The sequence below is a fragment of the Formica exsecta genome, unplaced genomic scaffold (genome assembly GCF_003651465.1).
Source record: "Formica exsecta isolate Colony F162 unplaced genomic scaffold, ASM365146v1 scaffold8, whole genome shotgun sequence".
Taxonomy (NCBI): Eukaryota; Metazoa; Arthropoda; class Insecta; order Hymenoptera; family Formicidae; genus Formica; species Formica exsecta.
In genome coordinates, this window is record NW_021853569.1 from 469,701 (window position 1) to 495,029 (window position 25,329).

Below are 25,329 nucleotides of genomic sequence, written 5' to 3' on the forward strand. Positions count from 1 at the left end.
TTTTTTTATTTGAATGTTAACAATATAGCAGCAACTTATTGCATTGCGAATTGTATTTATTTACTCCAGTTAATAAAATATTGTAGCGCCAGGTGATGGGCACTTCACAGTTGAGTATCTATTAAGTAAACAGATTTGAATTAGCTCTATTGAACACACATATCGTAAATTTATTCACCCTTTCGATTATTCTATTATACTTCGATATACGGTTATTGATCATCGTGATGTCTTTTATTATTTTTCGGTCTGAAAGTTGGGGTTACCCTTGCGTTTGCTGTGGAAAATCATGCGAATTCGCACGCACCCCATCTCATCTACTCCGTAGTGGACATGTGTCTGTCACATATGGACAACACGTGCGCATAATGTCGATCCATATCCGTGCAGCATTCTCGGTTAAACGAACTATTGTCTACTTGCCCTTTCGCTCGTTTTTATTTCAAAACTTAGTAAAAAACAATTAATATATTTATAACTAATATATGAAAAAACGCAACTAGCTAAGTATTTTACTGATATAAAAATATTGAAGAGAGCATTAATACATATATTATCAATAATTCTATTTAATAGTGAAAGATTAAATTAAATTTTTAAGAAATACAAATAAATACGATAAATTTGAAATTTGATATTCTTTAATCGCGGTTGAAAGTCACATTTTTCAGATATATAATTTCATGTACTCATCTTGGAGAAGTTTTCCCGCGTAAAATTATTGTCTTATATCTCATTAGCTTTTTATGAACGAAATAATTTTGTCTGATGTTTCTTTTAAGCTATATTAAATGGCTGATCAAATTTTTTTCATCTATCTTTGGAATTCTTAAAGAATTTTTCATATTGCTGAATATAATCGAGTTTTAAGAGAACCTTTTGTGAAAGAGAAGTTTTTTTTGGAATCGATCTTAGATATATGAATAGATGATTTTAACAAATTTATTTTTTATTGATATATTTCAATTTATATGATACACACGAAAAATAATGATTTCTCATGTAAATTTTAATCTAAAGACGCTTTTTTCGTCTTTAATGGAAAATTTACACGATTTTTTAATATATGAATGAATATATTTAAAAAAAAAGAAAAGTTTTTAATATTTGTATGATATTCTTAAAATTATTCGCTTACAACTAAGGTGAAGGAAACGATGAATTAATTGGCACAAGGTATATATTTGTTTATCAATAACATTTATTTTAAACAAACATATTGGAAGACGTAGAAAACTGTCAGCTTGCTGACATTAAAGCCGATATCACAATCTCAAAATAACACTACAAATTTGTATATATATTTTAAGTATATCCTATAAGTACAAATATCACAAACGCGACTAATGTGTCGCAATATAAAAAAAGAAAAAAAAAGAAAAAAATATATATGTAACGCGTCTGTCTTTTGACATACTCTTTATCAATTTTCATTATATCTGCAAGGAATGCTTATCTCGGTCAGTCAGTTGTCAATGTATGTGACATAAAATTAAAATCTACATAACATAATCTAGTGATCACAGTTTCGAAATGTCTTATTTAAGCTCTCGTCCCGCACCTCGGCCGGTGACAGCAGTCCTCGGCCTTGGAAGCACGATCGGTGCTTTCGCAGAAGGAACTTCAGCGCATCTCGAATAATCAGCTCTCGGACGATTCGCCTTTGAGGTAGATGCGGTTGTTCTCGATGAAGGGATTTCACGCCACCTGCACCTCTGGGAGCTGATGCTGCGAGAATGCACGTTCCTTGTAGCACAGGTCTCTGTCGGCCATGCTGAGTGTCGTCCAGTAGAAGTCGCCGGCGTGGGTGTGGGCGAAATGCACCGGCACGTAACACTGACCAGGCACAACCGGCACGACAGTCATCTGTCCGTCCAGGCAGACAGTGATGGCGGCACCCTCCTCGGCGTCTTGTAACTCCTGCAGGAGTCTGCGCTCCAACGCCTCATTGGCGTTGTTCTGATTGTCGACCTCCTCGGTGAAGATTTCAATCTGTGGCACGGCCTGTTGACGCTTCTTGCTTTTGACGTATTTGCTGGAGCGCCTCTTGAGCATTTGCAGCAACGGCTTTAACGGCTTCAGCATGCGTTTGCTCTTGCTGGTGTTCACGGCCTTGTTGTCTTGTGACATGTTCAGGTTGTAAAGATTGTCGTTGAGCTCGTTCTGGAACACGTCGCTGACCTCGAAGTCGAACAACACGTGTTCGGTTACGGTAGTGGCGGCCATCTTTCCTCTCTGTTTCTCTCTCTCTCTTTATCTCTGAGCTTCTTCTCCCTTGAACCACGTACACTGAACCGGTTTTTTTCTGCCGAACTGTCGGAACTCGGAACACGTGGCACGAACTGTCGTTCGATAGGAACTTGGCGGGAGAACGTGGAAGCGGAGAACGTGTACTTGGTGAATGTGCTTTTGGGCAAGTTGCTTTGGAGCGAAACGCTAGTGAGCGAATGGTGCCTTAGTACGAGCAACCCCGTCCTTATATAGCCCCGCCGAGGCTGCACGGGGTTACAGAGTGGGGAAGGCAGGTGCACTCTGGCTGTGGGAACTTGGAGAATTCGGAGCTTCCCACGTCGGGGTCCACGCCGACCATCTGCCGGTCTTCTCCCTCCCTCTCCGCCTTCACCTCTCGTCCACCACCTATCTCGGTCCCTGTAGCACCCTGCTTGCAGGGGCCCCTCCGTTTTATATATGCACGTGCGCACACACCCCCATGGTCACCCCCGCTCGATTTTATACGTAGTGGATCTTCTCTCGTTTCGGCGGCGAATCTGGTTTCTTAGAGACCTTTCTAGAGGGATCTCTTTCTCTAGGATGTAGCCGGGATTTCTAGAGAGTACAAGAAGGTGATGGTGTTGCTTTTTCAAGACTGGATCGAACCTGTTGCGACACGTTCGTGCGCGTCACGCGAGTTTGCGTGAGGTGAGACGGATTTTGTCGTCAGCTTTGCCCCGAATACAAAGTATTTAACTTGTTGCGTTTCGCATCGGGGGTGACAAGTTGGCTGGTTAGACACGACATTGGTAATAATAGAAATAATGATATGAACGAAGAAAGCTCACAATGCTTAATTACGCCCAGTTGATCGTTGGATTCACGAAACGTTTATTATATCAACTTGTGTAACATACGATCGATGGTATATTCAATGTTGACACGCGAACTAGCGTGATATAAGGTGCATCGGGTTGTAGAAATCGTGCATCCTATGTGGATGTGTCTTTGTTGGGGGCAAGAATGGACAAAAAAGCAGTTTTTTTTATAGATTTTTATATCTTATATTTAAAATTAAAATTATTGCAAAGTTTTACATATTAAATTCCATTGGATCTGCAAGTATTTTAATTATTGTATTCTAATATTGCATTATCTCATTTTAAAATATTTTTGAAAATGAAAGAAAAAAGAGTTATGTAATTATAAAATGTTATACAAAAATTAATATTTGTATTTGAATTTTATTACATTGATTTTTTTATTTACATTGATTGATGAACATTTTATATAACTAAAATATTTAATGAGATTTTACATACACATTATTTGTTGGATGATCTCCACGGTTCAGGAAAAATAATCTCGAGTGCGATCGTTGTTGAGAATTTTTAAGCCAAAGGGTTAACGTATAGTCGGTAAGTTATAGTAATTAACGTGCAGTAATAACGTATCCGGGCTTCTTTCATTACCCCACTGTGCTCGAGAGATTTAGAGCCGAGAAGCATCTAGACGCCCCGTGATAGGTGCGGTAACCCCCGCTATTAAATACACCTCCGACCGGATTTTTTATTATCTTGGAACTCAGTCCCTTGTCTTCATGACACGATCACGATGCTTCCATTAGCTGTACCGTCATAAAAAAGTCTGAAACTTTTTTTGAGGGAATGTATTTTTTTTTCTTCTCTCAAACGTACCCCACGAATTGCCGAGTTTTTTCTTCGGGGTGATATTTTTTGACAACCTGTTTCGTGGCACGAATGTCAGATGAATAGTAATGGATACGTGTTAGCACTTGATATATATATATAGATAAATCTATTTAATGGATGTATAAAACTAAAATTAAAATATATTTTTGTAGAATTTTTTTTTAAACAAGAACTTTTTTGCAATAATTTTGAGCAATAAATTTTGAGGAGGGTAAAAAAATAAAACAGGGTTGCATAATTATTAATATACTTCAATCATTTTTTATTTTCCTTGTTATTTATTTATTATTTAAAAATGTTATTTTATCAGGTTTTTCTCATATTAAAAAAATTAGTACGCATTATTCGGGGTGATTCGCTTAATTTGAACGTAAAATCACCGGGGGTTTATGGACGTTCGACTGATGCACCTGAATACTAATGGAAACCTATTGAGGGTGAAAACGAGTCTCGTGTAGGATCGTGTCGAGATGAGGGCAGGCACAGTATGGCTATATCCCGCAGGCAAACTTTGTCTGCCCCCTCGAAAGACAGGTACACTCGGATTATTTGTTTTCACTTGCGCTTCGGAAATACAGCTTGGGGCAGGTGAAACGAGTCTGGTACTTCGCAGACTCGACTTACCTGCGTCGAGGAAGGATTCATAATTTGCAAGGGTGATTTTATTTACTCTCGGTTTAATATTGTTTTTAGTCCCGAAGTTTCTCTTTAAAAATTATTCTTGAAAAAAATTCTTTGCAAATTTAATATATACAGAAATATTGCGATGAGCGATTCTTTGTTATATTAATTCGATAATCTGATTAACTTTTCTATGTATATTAATTTATACGCGTATTAAGATATTATTGTAAGAGATATTAATAAAATATTAATCTAAATTAAAATTAAGATAAATATAAAAATATCCGTGCATTCGTATTATATATATATATATATGATCAAAATGATACACACACATTATATATGTATATATATAATGTGTGTGTATTATTTTGATCATATATAATTTACAATTTAAATTCAACCTTATTTTTGGTTTAATATATGTTTGAAAGTTTACCAGATATCTCTAATCATATCGTTACTGATTTGATAGCCGATTTCATCTTTGTTTTTAACTTATAAATTCGACGAACCTCGTTCTACATACGTCCAAAAAATTACAACCTTTCATACAAATGTAGAATATAAAAATGTCATGGATCATTAGACATATCAAACGACTGGTTTTACCCACGTGGTACTCGAGTCACTAGAGCGTGTCGCATATTGAATACCACAAACATGACTAATTTGTAGAGGCATACAAGTGACAGTTTCTGTCAGTTAATTCCTTTTACATAAGATCAACATAAAAACTAATCAGCAGAAATAATTTTGCAAAAAATTCTTGTATTTATCGTTCTATTGAATCTAGCGAAGTTAATTGTAGCAGCGACGTTAACTCGAATGTCTCTAGCTTGTAGAGCGCGATCTCGCGTCCATTATTACCGCGCACAGGCAGCAGGCGACTCTCTAATGAAAATTGAGGAAACGGGTAATTTCGCGCGTTTCCTGTTAGCCGCGGATTTAAACCGGTTTGCGAGCACGGATTCGCGGACGTTCTGTTCCAACAGAGGATCACTCGCTTCGCTTCGCGCTCTTTCTCTTGACGGCCGTTAACAGCCGATGGAAAGAATCCCTCGCTTCAGAGGACCATCACGCCAGATCGGATAGACTTTACAACCGGTTCTTAACGCGACCGTCAAATTTTAATTAATTCGAGACCGTTCGCGCGGTGTCCTGATTTAAAGCCCGCGCCCCCCCCTCCCCCTCCCCCATCATCCCCTTGTATTCGCGCGAGCGCGCCCATCATCCCGGAGGCGTCTCACGTGGAATTAATAATTCATGATCGTTTTGCTCGTCCACATCCTAGCGATTTGAGAACGGTCCGTCAGGTTTTGAGACGCCGTTCTTATACACTCTCAGACGGAAATTTATACACGTATATTTTATAGTATCGATAATCACATGCATTGCCCAACGAAACGAAGAGTTGCGGCGCGTGTGACATGACAAATTTCGAAGACGCGTTTGTGCTCCTTGAGCAGAATGAATCGGCCTGGTTCATTAACCAACAAACGGCTTGGCATAAATTATTCGCCGTCGATTACATGTCGTTGATCTTCGATTTTATAGCTTGGAAAGTTACTACTGTTACTAGTGTCGATAGATATCAGCGATAAAGCTTCCGTGTCAAAAAAATATAAAGTTTACAAAGTTGTTGAATTTCATTATTATAAATAGAGAATTATTGGAATTAACATAATCTTAAAAAACCGCTGTTTTTTTTAAGCAAGGAGATATTCTTGAAAAACAGATCAAACATAAGCATATATTGGCATATATTTTATTTTACTGAAACATTAATGATATGATCAAGAATATAATTAAAGTTTACTTGCATCGAAATATTATATATAGCTAAAATTACAGAAAATTTTAGCGGAAATTTACGCATCACGTTGTTATCACTTTCGCAAATTGCGTGACGATGAATACCTTGCAGAAACTGCGCGTCATATTCTTATATTTATTCCGCGTCTCGAACGAAGGTATTAGATTATGCAAATCGCGTACCGGACGAGTGTCGCGGGTTCCATCAGATAAAACGTTATATTCCGGAGGTGGAGCGCGCGATCCCCTTCACGTTCGACCGTGGCAAACATTAGAGGTGAGCGATATGACACGATCTTGATTAAAATACTACCTCTGGCATTCCGTCATGCGATAGTATCGCTTTATCGCGTCATTAACCGACGAGAAAAAGGATCCGTGAACGTCTGAATAATCAGACTAAACGCACGTTGTATGGAATGCATCTAAAAATGACTCGAGAACACGCATATGCGTTTTTTTTTTTTTTTACTTTTTTGGCATCTATAGATATGAAAATTCTTTTTCAATCTCGCAAAGAGATCATGTGTACAGTATAATTGCGGAGCAAAAACCTAATACACATATACATATGCGAATAATATTTGAGTATCTGCAAATTTTGTACGCGAACAAATATTTTGCTCCCGTACAGTATTTATTGCTATTCGCTCGGAATAAAAAACAACAGACAAAAGTCCGTAGACGTCAAGGACTTGTAACAAGGTCGCTTATATAATGTTGTTTTATCAAATGGTAAATTCAGTTTAGTTGTGGAAGGCCAACAGTAAAGGTATCTGTCCTACGATAAAAGAATTTTAAATTTTATTGAAAACATATGGCAAATGCGAACTGAAAACACTGTCCATAGACAAATGTACGAGGATGTATATAATTTTGTTTTTCTGTTTAGATTTCTTTGAACAGCTATATATGTGAGGATATAAATACAATATACATGGTGGGGCCCAAACGTTCTGGCCGGACTTTGTGATTTTATAGGAAATTTAATTCTGAACAAAAAGTTTCAAAAATGCTTTTTTAAAAGTTAGCGCTCAAAAAATCTGAAATCAAGGTTATTTTATATATTTTTACAAATATCAAGGAAAGTATGTGTTTTTAATAAAAAGTACCGAAACAAAAATTGTAGAGAATTAAATTATCTTTCGAATGAGATCAAAATGATTGTAGTACGTATCACAGGTTTGGAGATAACCAGTTTTAAATGTACAAAAAAGTGTTTTCTTGGCTATCGATGGTAAGAGCTTTTTAAAAATACTCTTCATTTATGCTGTTATGGCCTTAGTTAATTTTAAACCAATCACCATAGAAGGATGAAGGGAAGAGCAGAAGGTGAAAAGAAAATGAAATAAAAAGAAAATAAAACTTAATAAATTTCTTGGGAAAAATCAATAAAAATAAAAAATAAAAATCTGTTTTTTCATAGCTAAAGCCATAACAGTATAAATGAAGAGTATTTTTAAAAAGCTCTACCGCCGATAAAACACCTTTTTGTATATTTGAAACTGATTATCTCAAAACCTATGGAACGTACTATAATCATTTTGATCTCATTTGAAAGATAGTTTAATTTTCTACAACTTATGTTTCGGTACTTTTTGTTAAAAAACGCATACTTTCCCTGATATTTGTAAAAATGTATAAAATAACCATGATTTCAGAGATTTTTGGACGCTAACTTTTTAAGGAAGCATTTTTCGACTCATGTTTATAAGAAACTTTTTATTCAGAATTAAATTTCCTATAAAATCTCAAAGTCTGGCCGGAACGTTTGGGCCGCCCACCCTGTATATATTATTTATTTTCATCGTAAATTTCTGTAGTATTTCTATTTTAAGAAAAAAATCTGTAAAAGAATAGTATAAAATTTTGCATGTTTTTTATTCGCAGTAATATATATGCTGCGTACGTACACAAGATTATTTTTCGAAAAAAAAAGTCACGTCTCTCCGCGACTTAGAGATCGTGACTATGAACAAGCGAGCAGCAAAGGAAGGACGTCGGGCGTTGAAAAGATTCTGTGGCTGTTATTACAGAGCGCGACTTTTTACATGGAATTTTCATTAGCATATAATTAATACGTGAGCAATGACCGCGGCGTTCTTTGCTCGCGTATGAAACTTGTATACGCACGTTCGACGATGTTGCGAGAGAGAAGGAATCCTCGGTAAGATCGTGAAGGGAAAAGAGAAGGCGAAGAAAGAGCGTGCAGGCTTAACTAAAACAGTAGTGGTGACCCCCGGGGCTGAGCAGGCCCAAACAAGAAGTCCCTTCTGACGTCATCGGCAGGTGCAAGCCAGAAGTGGCATCCTCGTCTTGCCGCGCTTTTCTCCTTCTCACCCTCCCTTTCTCCTCTCCTTCCGCCTTCCTCTGCTTCTTTTTCTGCTTCCTCCTCTCGTACACTCGCGTAATCGTGCCGATTTCGAGATCGAGATAATTCGACCTGTACTCGGCGTCCACCGTGAATCCGGTTGGTTTCGTTGAAAATTTTTGATGTATGTACGCGTTACTCGACCGCGCTCGTTCTCTCGTCGAGCTTTAATTAATGATTTCCTTTGTGGTTCATTGAGTCGGTTGTGGATAAATTGGCGAGGTGATTGCAGGGGCGAAACAAGGGATACGCAGTATCGCAGATATCCATATTTCATAATTCGAAAGGCTATACGCAGGATAATCTGATACCACGGCATGTTTTTCATAGATCTTATATATAAGAAATTTAAAGCTTTTGTAGAAATAATACTATTATATTTAATATCAATTTTTAATTATCAGCGCTAAATAATTGGACAAATTTTTATTTTTTCCTTTATTGTATATAAAATTTTATAGTTTATATACAAAATTAATGTATTAGTTGCAATCTTCGGGACTTAATTAAAAATTTTTTAATTATTAATATATATATATATATATATTTCTAATCTTTTTATATATTTTTTTAATAATTCAATATGAACTCTAATTAGTTCAAACTTGATGTCATGTGTTATGAAAGATAATAAAAAGAAAATGGGAAATGCTTTGTCATTGAGTTTTAAAGACTAACCGAAAACTCGATCGTAATCTACCCCTAGTACCTTTAATCGAAAGGCGATACGATTCCACTGGTGGAACACTCCACTGACAGTAATAAAATATCTTACCGAGAACATTCCACGGATTTCATGCCCGATAGCATCGTTTGTAAGTGGAACGACGAAATCCGAATGAGCTGCCGCGCCGCTGCCAAGGTAGCCGCGTCTCATTTTATCTCTCGAGGCGAAGGTAAATCTCATCCGCGGTTGGTACAGATGCAGCGAGTTATCTCGGTCTTAAAATCGGTGCCATTACACATGAGCGCGCGCGAGAAAAGAAAGGAGACTGTTGATTTTTTTTCGCGCGCGCATAATCTTGAGGTCGATTTGCTCGAATTATGCGGTAATCGCGCGCGTTATTTTTCTTTTTATTTAATTTATTAAACTCCATATTTCATTTTAGGATGTTAAGTAAGTTTTTTTTTTTGAATTCTTAGTTTGAAATATGCGATTTTCACAATAAGATAAATGAGATTATATTTGATGATAAATGTACGGTGTGATTATGACTTCACGATTTCACATTAAACAAATCGTTAAAGTTTCTCTATTTTTTTTTCTCGCATGAGTTATTATCTTCTAATCACGAGTTTTCTTCGAAAGAAAATTGTCAGCCGATTATTTTTACTTATTGCCTTCCAGGAAAAAATCGATAGCAGAAAAAAAAAGAAAAGGCGATGAACGAAGGTACATCGAGAAAGAGAGGATGATATCTAAAAAAAAGAAAATCTTGTTTGCTCCTGGGGGCGAAAAATGGTTTGACTACCGTATTCGTTTTTTATTTCTCACTTTTGCGGGGTTGATAATCGCTTTCGGCAGGTAGACGCGGTTCTTAGATAGATTTTCTTGATTGGAATTTTATCTCTCATCTCGGGTATGGACCTGGATTAAAATGTGCAAGGAGTCTCTAAAAAATTCGCGCATTTTCTCTGTACATTTTAGAATTAATCCGTACAAAATGGATTATTTCTGTGCACACGAAAAATACTAGATAATAGAATGCGCAAGAAGTTTATTATTTTTGAATTATGGTGTCTATTTAAATATATGTAATTTTTTAATTCTTATGTAATATAATTATTAAGTAATATAATATTATGTAATATAATTTAATTCTTATGTAATATAATTTTAAACTTGCAATTTTATTAGCGCGTTATGTATATGATTAAAAATTAAATTTAATATTTTTTATTTCACAAATATAATGATAAAAAGAATACACACATAAATTTTTTGAGAAAGTCTGTAACTAATTATAGATCATAATTAAAGTTACATTATTATTATTATTATTATTATTATTATTATTTTATTTTATTTTATTTTTTTTTAAATCTGATTGCGCTCATTATATCCAATGAACAAGCTGTTGGTCTAGTTGAATGCTTTTCCCCACTTCGCGGCAAATGGGATGAATTTATAATAGGATTACACACCCCTATGATTTTTTGATGCTTATTAAATATGTTTAAGGGATGTGTGGAGAGAGAATCCATAGTGGATCGATACAAATTTCAGTTATTAGGGCGGCACCGTGTGTAATCGGACCGAATTATATCTTGAATTACCGGGACACTCCCAGCGGTTTCTAACGAGCTTTTTTTACAGCTCGTCAATATATAATTCGTAAAGCTCGGCGTGTCTTCGACGAAACATTTAATGATCGCGTTGAAGTGCGCGATTATAATTTGCCGCATTTCGTTCATTTTTTTTTTATTCAGCAATTGTGCCGGTCGGCTGGGATGCGTTTCATCATCGCAATAAAACGCACTGTTATTTTGTGAATTAACGTTTCGCTAATTTCTGCTGCAGGTGAAGCAGCAGCGCGGATTCGACGATCAGGACGACTGAAGCGGATCGACAAGTTTGCGCGTCAATGTTGGTGAGTCTCTATATGTATCTTTTGTAGGAAGCCTTTATGTGCTAAGCTTTGTGGTTTTTTCAATTTAACACTACTCTTAACACTCTACGCTAGTCATAAATATATCTTCTAAATTTTGGGCGTTTGTTATCATATTATCCTTTTTTTTTTTTAATGCGTTGTTGAAAATGCAAAACGCGTTAAAAATATTGAAAAATGCGTTATCGATCGTAAAAATAATTTTATTTAACAATGTTGAACAAAATTCGGATTATCTATTTTTTTTCTACGTTTAAAAAATTGAAATGTGCGCAACGGACGCTGCTGAGTATTTCACTGCTTCTTCACGATCGAGCGATCCATCCTTCGCGGATAAATCCTTTATGCGCTTCGGCTCGCTCGCCCATCCGTCAGAAAACCACGCGGAATCCTTTGTCCCCTCGGACCGGTCCAGGGAATTTCCGTGGGTAGAATAAAAAGGGCCGGACCATAATGCCGCGACGCGCGAGAGGACCCTTTCGATCCCTTTGAAACGTCCAAGGAATATACCGAGAGGGGTTGAAGGCGGCCACGGGGGTGAATGCAATATTATTCAAAATCACGAAAATCTCCGGTAGAATTTCGTTATTTTCGAGGCCCATTCGGGACCGTAGATGCATATCTTACATCCTTGAATGGGCCACCGTACGGGGTAAGCACCGGCCGATGTTTGTTCGACATTTCTCCCTTTCCTCTCCCCCTCGCATCACAAGGGTCGAGAACCGAGGGGCGAGAGTGATCCAGGTAAAAAGGGTCAAACGCGCTGACAAAGGACACCCCCTCGCTCTCGTACGCTCGCGAGCACATATGCGCGCAGCACGCAATCATAAAAGCGACATTTCGATCTTGCGCCGAGAGCGAATCGAATCGATTGAAAGAGAATTCAAGACGATTCAAGGGTTGATTTTTGTCTTCGTCTCACCGGAAAAACCTGCCCTGCCGCGTCCACCACCGACAGTGCACAGTGCGCATAGTGTGCATGCGTGATATAGTTTCCGCAGCTGCCGTTACATAGCCCTTTTTCCACATTTTCACAATGCTCGCCAGGTGCGCGGTTAAAATTATTGGAATAATTCTCGGCATTTATGAGTTTTCGCCCGAGAAAAAATTAATTCGCCAAGTAATATTTTAGTGCACTTGTCGCGAGTGTCCCGGACTTCAACTCGGAAATCCTTTATTCCGCGCCTCAACCCTTTCACAGGTGCATCCCATCGGAAGGGAAACCCTTTCCCTTCGTATTGTCCGCAGGTTTCCGCTAACTCTTTCGGTACATCGCCGGTTGGGATTTTGGGTTAGCGGATCGGAGGGTTGAACGAGAAATTGTCTGATTAACGGTATACTAGAATAATTTGGTGCAATGCTTTTGTATAATATTTGTCACTCGTAATTTGATATTTCTGCTTCTTGATATTATTCTCTCTTTCGATTATTTTTGGAAGAAATCCGAAAATAAAATTTATAATATTTTTATAAAAGAACAAACTTTTTTTGATTTTTTTAAGAATTCTATAAAATATTGTATCAAAATATTACTATTATTTTTATCAATAAATTTAAATAGGAAATATCAGCACGCGGATTGCATCATACACTTGGAATCACTCTCGATATATTTTTTGAATACACAAAAACATTTTTTTTTTAAATTGCATATAATGCCAAGTTTGATTGAATAAAAACTCGAAAAAAAGACTTTTTCTCAAATAGAGGCTCACAGGTTTGAACAAGTTTAGACGCGTTTCGCCATTCCGCTGAATAAGAAAAGATCTCTTTTTTGTGTAATATGTTATATAAACTGGAAACGTTTGCAGCAGACAGAATCCGGCCTGCAGGTTCGAACCTGCACAGAGTATTCAACGCGCTTTGACCGAGTTCCTTCACATGCCTGCAGCAGACGGGACATGTTCGAACTTGTACAGATCTTCCGCACAGATCTGTATTTGGGTCTCGTCCCAAAGTCTCGCGCAAAGGAGAGCGATCCTGCCGGATGCGAGGACCTGCCGCGACGCTTGAAAGGCGAATCTAACATGGGGGTGGGTGTACATTCTCTGGGGGTTGTGTGAGAAAGTTCCTTTTAAAAGGACGCGACCTAACTCTCTCGTGCGATGCTTCGACACGTACTTTTCAATGGTGAATTTCGTCATCCTAGATGCGCGCCATAGAAAGGGGGAAGGATTCATATGGTCGCGGACAACTGTATCCGTGACGCATAAATTTTGCTCGGGATATCCTCGAAATTCTCACTCATTGCTTCTGTATAATACCTCGGAATCTTCTTTCATCATCCGCATTAAATTCACAGAAAGTAATCTTTGCCTTGAAGTGTGAATTTTTTGCACTATATATATATAATTTATTTATATATAAAATATACTTTATATATAAAATATTATTTATATATAAAATACATTTTTTTACAATATTTTACAAATTTGAAACACACGCGGGTTGTTTATTTATATAAAATATTTTTATTTAAAAGATTTATATAAAACTTCAACCCTAATTTTGAAAATATATTATAAATAATTATTATTATATAAAATCAAGGATTCTAAATAGAAATATTAAAATTACGCGTATCAAATTTTGCTGGAAGCTTGACTATTCATTCACCTTAAATCGAAAACCACACGCCGTTAATAAAAACGTCAATGCATTTATATGATGATAAGTTGATAGGCTCCAAGATCAATACGAGAATCCTAATATCAAACATTACTCAGTACACTAAGTTTGAGAGTTGACAAACTTCTTGGAGGACTATGCGGTGATTCCTTCGATATCAACCTTTCGAATCTCCAAAATCCTTGAAGGTTTTGCTCGTCGAGAAATATGGCTTGGAAAGAGTCCGTTTCCATTTACGAGAGTCGCCATTATGCCTTTAAATAAACAGCTGTTCCTCGCAAGTCCTGCACCTATGTAAACACAAGATCCTGACGGAACTGCCGCATGCTCAGTCGATCCGTGTGATTCATCCGACCGGGGTGAAGGAGAAAAAAAAAATCGAGCGCGGGGGAGGGTAGTTTTGAAAGAAGAGTGTCGGAAGGAGAGGGTCGGCATTGAAGATCGCAGGACCGTGAATCTGCCTCTGGGGCACGGATCCATTCTTAAAGGATTATCATTATAAATTATACATTTCCCTTCTTCCCTTTCTGTCGCCTTCTTCTACGCTACCGTTGGTCGAATGACCGGTAGCGACTTAAGGATTTCTATTGCAGGATTAGCGTGGACCGTGTCATCGTGGTATCCTGTCTATTCGATTCGTTCTTCGGGAGCGGAGATGCTCGCGAACCTCTTCGCGTTTTACGATTCTTTTTTTTTTTTTAACTGCGCCGCTTACACATATGAGTAGCATTCAGTTCAATTCGAATGCGTTTTATTTTTCGAAAGTAGATGCGGATTCGGTGATATTGCAGATACGCGAGATCATAAATCCATTGGATCCGCAAAGCGTAGAAAATTGCAACAGACAGCATCCCTCGAGGCAAATGCGTACGAGAAAGCGTATATGAAAACCAGAATGTTTTGGCGCGAGGAGAAAATTACTCAGCAAATATATGCTTATTAATATTTTATCATATATCCAGATATTATATATGAATAGATATAACAAAATCTTCACATTGAGAAAAAAGTTGTTAACTTGATTAAATTCTTTCAACTAATTACCATTTTCTTAATTGAAATATTTAAGTATTTAAGTCAAATATACATCATGTTAGATTTAATATGTCATATTTGATTTAAATACTTAAATATTTCAATTTAAAAATGGTAATTAGTTGAATGAATTTAGTCAAGTTAACAAATTTTTTTTTTTGTGCACTGATGATATTACTAGTAAATACGTAGTGACAATTTTGAAAGAGAAATACTTACCGAATTCTATTAGTTTCATAATTAAAAACATATAGATTTTTGTATTTTATTACATATTATATTTACAATTATTTTTGCTTGAAACAAAACAATTTTAATTCATTAAAATTTAATTTTTATATATTTTATATTTATATTAAAACGATGATTTAACGAAAAAGAAAAATAATTTGGACAAAAAGATATTATGTTTTGCACATTAAATTTTGCTTCAAATAATTACGACAGTCACGAAAGAATCTATAGAAGAAGTTTATATTAAGGAGGGGGGGGGGGGGGGGGGTTTTCAAGACGCTCTATAGAAATTTACGAGTTGCTATCTATTGTGTATCGGGCCCACAAAACGCCCGATGTCGATTCACTGGTCGGCACGATAATGTTCTCGAAGAGTCGCCGCACCGTCTGGACTCGCCCCAAATTGTCAATGTACGATAACAATTATTCGAAAACGTTCGTTTGAACATCAGAGGCGACAATGACTTTTCGCGAGGAGGAGACGACGGTCATCCCCGAGGGCGTCTCCTTCGTCTTTGTGCGTCCACGGTCTTTTTTACGTACATGCGGAGGAGCAGTTTGATGGGTCTCTTTGGTCGCGGCTCGATCCTTTTTTCGAGCACGAAGGGTCCTGTGGGCGGAGCGGTTGGCCGAGAAAGAACCTCATTCGGGTCCGGCACCAAGGATTCTCTAGGATCCTGACCAGCGGGATAAGGAACGAGCTTTCAAAGAGGCTGAAATTGAACACGTGCAAGGGTGAGTCAGAGCAACCGAAGGAGGAAACGAGGAGAACGCTGAAAAAGAAAGAGGGAAGCTACGTGGGCCCTTAGAAGATTTCTGCGTTAGATAACGTTGTTCTCGCAGGGCTGCAGCCTTCTCTCTTTTATAAGCTCTATTGTGTCTGTCGTAATTATTTGAGGAAATATCGATGTGCAAAATATAATTACTTTTAATGTCTAAATTTAAGGGTTTTTAAATGCCCATATTTACGATAAATCTTTTTAATGTTTCTGACATAAAAATGCATAAATCACTCGGAAAGATATTTTATGAGAATATTTTTAAGAATATTTTTACATAACACACACACACACACACACATTTTTGTGACGTAAATATTCAAGTAACAATTTTTTACTTGATATTTCTATTTAATTTTATATGAACATTTTGATTATTAGACAGAAAATTTTGAGACTCAATGTTAAAGCTAAATTCAGGGTTTAAAAATGGAAAACATTAATATTAATTTATAAATATAGATGAGAAAGCCTAATCACATTATAGGATCTGCATTTAAGAAAACGATCATACAGTTGTCAGTTATCTTTCTTATTTTTTTCCAAATGTCAGATGACTCATCATATGCTATAAAAAAAAATTAATGACTCTAATTAAAAAATTAATTGAAAATACTTTTTATTCTCAGAAAAAGATTACGCAATAATTTCCCGCTCGGAAAAAATATCTGATTTTATAAATAAAATTCTTGAAACTTTTTCTCGGCGGCCAAATGCGGCCCTGCGTGCCTTGAGCTCATCATCTATCTCGTCTGTCCTCCAGAGTCGAGACTCCTAGATATCCTTCCGTGCTAACCTATGCCTAGAGAAAAGCCACATTTTTTTTTTTTTTTTCGTTCGTGTCCGGCATATCCATTAGAACACGTGCATCCACTGCCATAACAAGTGCCTCGTCGACGCTATAAACTCCCGAGGGGCACAAAAAACCGTGGTCCATCCAGAGAGAGCCCTCTTCCTCTCCTTTCCTTTCTCCTCTTTCCCCCTTGCTCTCTCCTGGCCTTCTTCCTTGTAACATCCGAAATAGCCTAATGACTATTATAATCTCCCCGTACGTCGGTGGCATGATTTCTTTTATTCTCCGCGCAGGAACTTCCAACGCGGGGAAAGAAATCTTCCGTGTCATTACGTTGGCGTGATGAACAACAGCTCGAAGGGGGGAAAAATTCCTTCCGTGTTATTATAAGGTGATTTCGTGGCGTGCGTGGAAATTGGTATCTCTTCTCGCGTGAGACTCTTCTTTTTTTTTGTACGCGATCTTCATGTGTCTGAAAGGAAAACTGGATTTTCCGTGGAACGCTTTTCTTTCCCACCGCGTTGTATAACTGGATACGCACATGATATTTTTATTGACCCTTGAAACAATAACGCATTTATGAATGATATAAAAACATGTGCAATGATTAGTCATCTTTTTGTATGAAATAAATTTTTTATTTAGAAAAATAATTAATTACAAATATTACTACATTTTAAATTTCTTCGTGCTCGAAAAATATAGAGTGAACGATATAGTTAAATTACGTGCTTGAAAACCTCCGATCACGCGCTTCCGTTTCGATGATTCCCGAGATATGGAAGGGTCTTTTAGTTTGATCAATGTTTTGAACGTCGTTGAATCGTTATTTCGTAGTTTTTTGTGAACCACCGAGCGTGCGCTGTTCCTTTTCGCGGCGATTTCCGCTCGAAAGAAAACGCCATAAGACCTTCGTCGCGTTTGTCTGTCGTGAGTGTTCGAAGAAGAATCTTATTTCTTATCTCGTGCCGCTTTTCTTTACCCGGCCAAGTTCTCCCAAATCGCGTTATGCGACGCTTGATGCAACATTATCGTCGCGTATCGTCCTGAAATCGTGTTATTAAATCACTTTTAAAAGATTTAATTACAGTCTTACCTTTTTCGGACTCGGGACTCGGGGATAACGAACGGAGGCGTCTGGTTCTCACGTCAGCTGACAACAAGAACGAATCCGAGCAATTACTTCACCATACACGGTCTCGCTTCTCGGATGATCATCGTAACTGGTTGGTCCTTTCGAGAACCAAAATTGTTCCGTCAAACTCGTCGTCGCCATCGTTGCGCAATTAACAGGGAATATTATTTTAGCCTGTATTGCGTATTTCATCGCAATATTTCGCAGAATTTTTTCGGATAATTTTCTATTTGCTTCTCTATTGTAGAAAATATTATTTAATTTTTTGTTTATAAAAATACTTAATGTCATAATTTAAAAGATCCAGAATGAAATAATTAAAAAGATAGAAAAATTTTAATTGCTCCAATATTTTGAGGTTTAAAAGTTAAAGTTTATAATTGAAAACTATAAAATTTGTGGCCGTTACAAAACCAATTAATCTATCATAGTTATGAAGAAGCGAATTTCTGATATAAAGTTTGCTCACAGAATTCGTCGTGATCTTTTGCGCCGGTGTTGCGTCATTTTTAGCCGAACAATCACTGCGGATAATTCGACAGATGGTCCTCGTCTCTTTGATGGCAATGAGGGCCTTGTAAATAACGTTTAACCGGGAGCATGGAGGGGGTGTATTGATAGCTGTAGAGGAACGGGAGTGATCTGTCGTCACGGAATATTAGGACGGCGATCTCGAGAAAGAAGGGTGGCTGCGACAAAAGTGGCTCGTCCGCGAGGAAAGAAAGAAGGGGAGCGACGGGAGAGTCTTCGAAATCGGCGTAACGGCCGGTTCAAAAGCGAGAAACGAGAAATTCGACAGGCCCGGCCAGGCCCGGCTAACGCGGCGGAACGGGTGGTCCCCATTCGTGCATTTTGGGCCGCCACCGCTTCTCTTTATCTTCCTTTGAGCGCTCCTGTTCCGATCTTTCTACCGCGCGACGCGAAAATCAGCGTGACGCGACTGCCTTTTCGACCTCTCGATGATCGCGGATTTTTTTTCGCGACCGTCGATTTTATTCATTCGCCGAACACCTTGGATCCGGGCGAACAACGGCGGTCGGGATGATAAATCTTTGAATAGGCTCCCGAGCGACCGTGAAAATTGCGGTACAAAATGTCTCACGGCACTGCGCGCGTTATTCGCCGCGGAAAAGTGGCGCGAAAATTCTGCGGCGCGGCGTGTCGACCTCGCGTGGAAAATTATTTCGATCTAGAACGGACTCGCCGAGTAATTTTCTTATTCGGGATCCACTTCATGCTCGTTTTGACGAAATCGAACGACGAGTCGTCGAATCGTCACGGATCTTGTTTGCCGAAGCAGATACGCGATGCCAAATCGGGCAATTTTATTGATCGTATCCAATTTGGGGAGCCCTTCGAATTGATTACGTGTATGAATTTAGTAAGCGAGGTTTAAGAAATCCTCTACAATACTCGAGAGAATTTTTGAGCGGTTTAAGTTCTCGTCGTAAAAGCTACACGGTGTATCATTGCCAAATAATATCAGAATAATAAAATGTGAAGTCAAATATATATATATATTTTTTTTTTTTTCAAAAAATTAAAGATTCATAATATGAAACTTAAATTTGCCATGCAAATTATCACGGTTTTTTATATTAATTTTTTTATATTTTATATATAGATATTTATTTTAGAGAATATTTTTTTCTTTTTTAAAGAAAAGTTAAATGACTTTTGGGAGAGAAAAACACATATTATATTTATTTTTTAGAAACTTTTAAATTTCTATAAAGGAATGTAAAAAAAGATTGTTGTATCTTATTAAGAAAACCGAAAAAAATTATTTTATGATACTTATAACGATTTATAAGAATGCAGCTGCGAACTAAGACAGAGCTACGATGATGATTGAAATCGGAGGTGTCGTCTTATTGTTAGCGTCTTTAGGAAAGATGGTAGAGTCCGACATTGTCCGAATTTGTCGATGTTTTTTTTTTCGGTGGCTCACCTTTGCCGATCGCGTCACCAGTTTCATCATGCGTGTAGGCCCACACCTAGTAGCCTTTTTACAAGCGCTCGTATCGTTAAATTTCTCCGATGGCGCGTAAAGATGCCCGAGGTAGGACCTCGTGTTTTCCAAATACGCATTCTATCACGACGAGCTCCGCTTACGGATCAAAGTGGGACCTAATCGGGCTCAATCTGGGAAAAGATGTAGACAAGCGCAATAGAGTGCGCGCGTCTTTGACGGATCGAGCAGTTCGTTACGCATGGACGATTTTTCTCTTACACCTTTTTGGATCGAGATGTACGAATCCGTGATTTTAGCTGCGAAACGTGCAAACGCGGAGGATTAGGCGTCGCGAGGGTTAGAGGGGTTGCTTATAGAGATCCTTACGACCTTTACGCGTTGATCTTACAATCTCATGGAATTTGCACGTGGACGTGAAGAATTGTGCGCGCGAATTCACGACGTGTGTGGCTATTACATAATTGTACAATTGTACAAAAATTGTATACGTAAGTAAAAAATTGGATTTAAAAAATTATGACAGTGCGTCATATTAAAACCTAAAGTAAACGACTTTTACATTTTTACATTGTGAAAAAAAGGTTGTTAACTTGACTAAATTCGTTCACCTAATCTTTATAAATAAAATAACCATTATAATAATACCATTATAATAAAGCCATTATAATAAATAAACCAGAAAATAATAATAATAATTTTTTTAATCGAAATATTTAAGTATTTAAGTCAAATACGACATATTAAATTTAACATGACGTATATTTGACTTAAGTACTTAAATATTTTAATTTAAAAAATGATAATTAATTGAACCGATTTAGTCGGGTTAACAACTTTTTTTTCTCAGTATACGATTACGAAAGAATCGTGAAGTTCTCACAAAAGACATTTTTATTATACACAATTTTTTATAATTTATACATTGCATGATGCAATATCTAAATTCATGATGTAAAAAGAAATTATAATACATTGCTTGTTATATCTCGAAGTTATGATATCCTAAATTACGACAGGATCTTTTCCACACCTTGCTGGAATTAAATCAATGCTAGTGCTATGGGGATTATCTCTCTTATAATAGTAATTTATAAACGAGCCTTCTCATTCTTTATCTACGGATCGAAAACGTAATATCGATACGTATAACGGGGGTCCTTTGGAAAATTCGAACACCTGCACTCTCTCGTCGAATTTAGTTAGCCCGCATTGGGCTCTGGATCCTCTTTCTAGTCTGCCAGGGGCAGGTCCCCGCCCACAAGCCTATGAGGGCCCCATAGAAATTGCGCAGCGGTCCCAATTTACAGGATCGCTCCTTCGCCGTATTCTTTCTCGTTCCCTCTCGCTTCGTCCTAATTTCTCCCTCTTTCACAAGGCGGAAAGGACTCTGGATACCGTTTTAAACTAATTTGACTCGTAACGGAGCGAATCCGTTGCCGGAAGTAGGGTCCCGCTTTGAAGAATCACCGATCCTACGACGAAGAGAAGCAGGTTACCGCCAATTAGTGATCCTTTACCGTTAAATGACGTGACTACGCTCGATTTTCATGAGTTTCTAATTTAACTGCCAAGTGGGTATCCAGCATTCGAACAGCGAGCAACCCTTATTCAAGATTCTGTCGTATCACCATAAAATATTATGACTCTGATTGATCCTGTGATTCAGCGCCGTTGATGTTCACAGAATTTTGATTGCTATGCGTCAACGTCTCAGCTATTTTCTATTGAATAGCGTAATCTTTTTCATCCTAGCCATATGACGTTATAACAGCAGAAAAAATTTGCATGTAACTGCATTTTACATATAGCGGTAAAATTAATAATATAAAGTATAAAGTAATGAATAATATAAAGTATCTTAAATAATATATGAACACACTATATAAACTAGAGATCGCACGCGCGATGAATTAAAATACGATCATATTTTCTAATCCGCGTTTTTTTTTGTTTTTTTTTAAATCTTGTAATGATTTAATTAATTCATAATTTTATGTATTATATTATCATACATTACAGTTTGCGACTTTAAAATATAATTTTTACTTTACAATATCGTATATTTTATCGATTTGATAAAAGATAAAAATTTTGTTTTGAATGATTCTGTTATCTCTAGTGGACTTTATCGTGTTTTAATGAACATCACGAATTGTTAAGGGTTTGATTAAGCGTGTGTGTTCTTTTCATACTCGTCTCGGTTCACTCACTTGCTTATACAAATAAAAGAAGCGGCGCAGAATCTGCTTTCACTATCTTTGTCTGACGAGTGCCACGCCGAGATCCCTCCTTCGGTAAGGAGAAGAGGAAGATTTTTAACGCCCAAGGACTTTTATGACCGAGATCACCTTGGGCGGTGAAGGGCGGCCTGTTTTCGTCTCGGAAGGGCTCGGATTTTCTTGCGAACATTTCACGGTGGTACTTAGTCGTCGGATGCGAGCGCAATTAAACACGAAATATTTAGGAGGCCATAACACGCTGGTTATGATGTTATTTTCGAGCACGAAATTTACGATTAGAAAAGAGGGAGCGATGGGTAATTAAATTTATGGTTGATTAAGTTAATTTTAGACGAAGCGTATGCAATTAATGATTAACGAAGGACAGATGGTATTGTAAATTTTCATTATGCGATGTGTATTTAACGAGATATAACTTTTGTAAATGCTTGGCAAATTTCAAGAAGCATAAAATCATGTAATTTTATTTTGCACGTAATCAGAGTTTTATAATCTAATAAATTACGTGAACCATAATATTAATCGATAATAACTTTCAGCTATTAAAGATCCATAAGATTTACAACCGCTTCTAATATATTTGAAAACTGATTTCAGCGTGTAAGAAAAATATTAGAATCAGTAAAATCAATTATCTCTTTTTTAAAATATTATTGCCACATTTACGAAGTTACATAATGTTTAAGAAAAAAAATAGAATAATAATATTTCATTTGCAATGATTATTTAAAACGCAAAATAGATAAATAACTTTCGCAAAATAATTTTTCTGCAAAATAACTTTCAGTTTCGAACAATTTGTCCATTAAAAATTGTTCTGTAACATCTAACGATTTTTTGCACGATATTTTTTTTAATCATCGCTTTAACACTAATGGGCACAACGGAGCCCTTTTGTGGCGCAAAAGCGTTAGATCGCGAATTTGAGACATAGCCAGAAGAAATAATAATAACGTCCTCGTCCGCCCGGCGGGGTGGAATCTCTTTAATCCGTGTTTCTTCCGCCCTGTAATCCCGTGGTACTTGTGACAGCCGCGATGCAGTTAGCGAGCCCTGCGGTGTCACTTTCGGCGCCCTCGGACCTGATCATCCTCATTGACGCGTGAGTGCCTAGCGAGCAGGAGGCGGCCGAGGCCCTTTTGAGAGGCGAAAACAGGCCGCCCTGTTCGCGCCTTCGTTTCGATCTGCCCACGAAGATATCCAAGGGCGTTAATAACAAAAGTGGGGCTCGGCGTGAAAAAAAGTCCCTGCGGCGGAGATATGAAAGAGGCCAAGGATCGCATTGCCGGGGTGTCAGGGAGGCGTTCTCGCGCCCGAACAGAGGCAGTGAAAGCGGATTCTCTCGCGCCGCTTGTTCCGCGCGTAACCCCGATTATTTATATAGTGAGTTATTGTACGTTACGTACGTATATTGCGGGCGAGGGAGCGTAAAAAGAGCCTCGCGGGCGTCTTTCTCTCCCGAACGGACGGACGCGCGTGAGACCGCTCTTGTTTTAAATTGCATTTCAGAAATTCCGACTTCGTCGTGTAATCACGCAACATCGATCGATAAGAGTTGGTTCCGCGTTCGCGATGTTGCAACTGTCGCAATAGAAATAATTTTAATATGATTAGGTTGTTCGTCTCAGAACTGTCAAATATTTGTCACGCGCACAGTGCACGATTCTGTGACAACTTGCAATCTTCCTTTGACAAAAAGCAATGTCATTTTTTATATTAAATGTCTTGATAATTTAATCCAAATTTAAATTTAATTTAATTTAATTTAATTTAATTTAAATGTATGCTACGAAATTCCTACAAACTATCATATCTGTATATATGTAGACTCATCAATAGTTACAGATTTATATATATATAAACAAATAAATTTTATTAAAATTTTACGTCGTGAAATCATATTGTTTCTTTACTCGACATTATTCCACCATTATTATAAATATTTTTTCTAGGCGGCTCATTGATATCTATTGTATTCCCTGCCGCAAATTTTTGGTACAACAATAAAATTTATTTGTTAATACATATATTTAATTTAATTTAATTTAATTTAATTTATATTAAATCAAAGGAAGGTAACTTAAAGTAGATGTTTCTTAAAAAGAAATTTTAATAAAATTTATTTGTTGATATACAGGGTGTAACTAAACAAACGCATATGGACAACACTATCAGATACAGAACAACAATTCAAATCGAAAAGTCCTGAACCATTTTTTGATCTGAGCTTTCTTTTCGTTGTTATGTGATGTTAAAGTTAGCTAATCAGCGCCTGTCTATACAGCAGAAAACCGTCTTGCTACTCCGACCCCCGTCGTACCTTCTCTGTTTTCCGTTGTAGACAGGCGCTGATTAGATAACTTTAACATCATATATTCTGATAGTATTGTCCATATGCGTTTGTTTAGTTACACCCAGTATATATATAAATCTAAAACTATTGATGAGTGTACATATATACAGATACGACAGTTTGTAAGGATTCGCAGCATTCGTTTTTCACAAGTGATGACGCTTTGAATACTCTCTACCGGTAGCAATAGATATCAAGCTGAGCCAGACACATTTTAAATAATACATAACAACCGACTCTCTCTGTCAAGGCTTTCGTGAAAAGCACGCAGTGGGTAAACTTTAACTCAAAACGATAGCTTGTCGGGTATACGTGAAACTTTCCAAAGCGTCGCCGCTGGATCGCTCGCGGACCGAACAATGTTGCAATTTCTGGAGGAAACGACGCTTCCGTCAGGACAAAGTCGATTGTCGTTAAATATTTTCGTCAGCGCTTACATCTTTGTGAAGCTGACCATCTCGTGGTATTCCACCAGGTGGACGTGAAGAAAAGAGCGAGCCGGTATATATCTCATATGCGCGCTGAACCGTTCATCTCTGCGGATGAAAAGTGACCAGTCGCACGCGATTCGAAAGCTTATGCGCGAAAGCCCTTTTCTCGTTTCCATGACGGTGTCGATCTCATTGTGCATCGATCGCCCTCGATCGCACCCACATGCTGAGGTGTGTCGCCCAGTTTGTACATTGCGCCGCGGGGTGGAGAGCATGTATTGCCTTAAACGAATCTTTTATCCTGAAAATACCTACTCGTGCGAATGTGTGTTCCGAGATATATGATATATACAATTTTATAGCCTAGGGAAACATGTTTAGTTC

General features: G+C 37.5%; 2 protein-coding genes across 2 annotated transcripts in view; one reads left to right on the forward strand and one right to left on the reverse strand.

Moving 5' to 3' along the window:
• Window positions 1-25,329, forward strand: part of LOC115244092 (tubulin polyglutamylase TTLL4-like) — a 172,271-nt gene that overhangs the window by 43,689 nt on the left and 103,253 nt on the right. Inside the window, exon 3 of the mRNA XM_029821478.1 lies at window positions 11,255-11,324. The gene's annotated coding sequence lies outside the window, so the exon portion shown is untranslated. The remainder of the gene's footprint in view (window positions 1-11,254; window positions 11,325-25,329) is intronic.
• Window positions 1,699-2,226, reverse strand: LOC115244095. Its single transcript, XM_029821482.1, has one exon. It carries the CDS (start codon window positions 2,224-2,226, stop codon window positions 1,699-1,701), a length of 528 nt encoding a protein of 175 aa, XP_029677342.1.

Bases quoted from the DNA above. Each gene is read 5' to 3' on its own strand.
- LOC115244095 (XM_029821482.1), bottom strand. From the start codon at position 2,226: ATGGCCGCCACTACCGTAACCGAACACGTGTTGTTCGACTTCGAGGTC.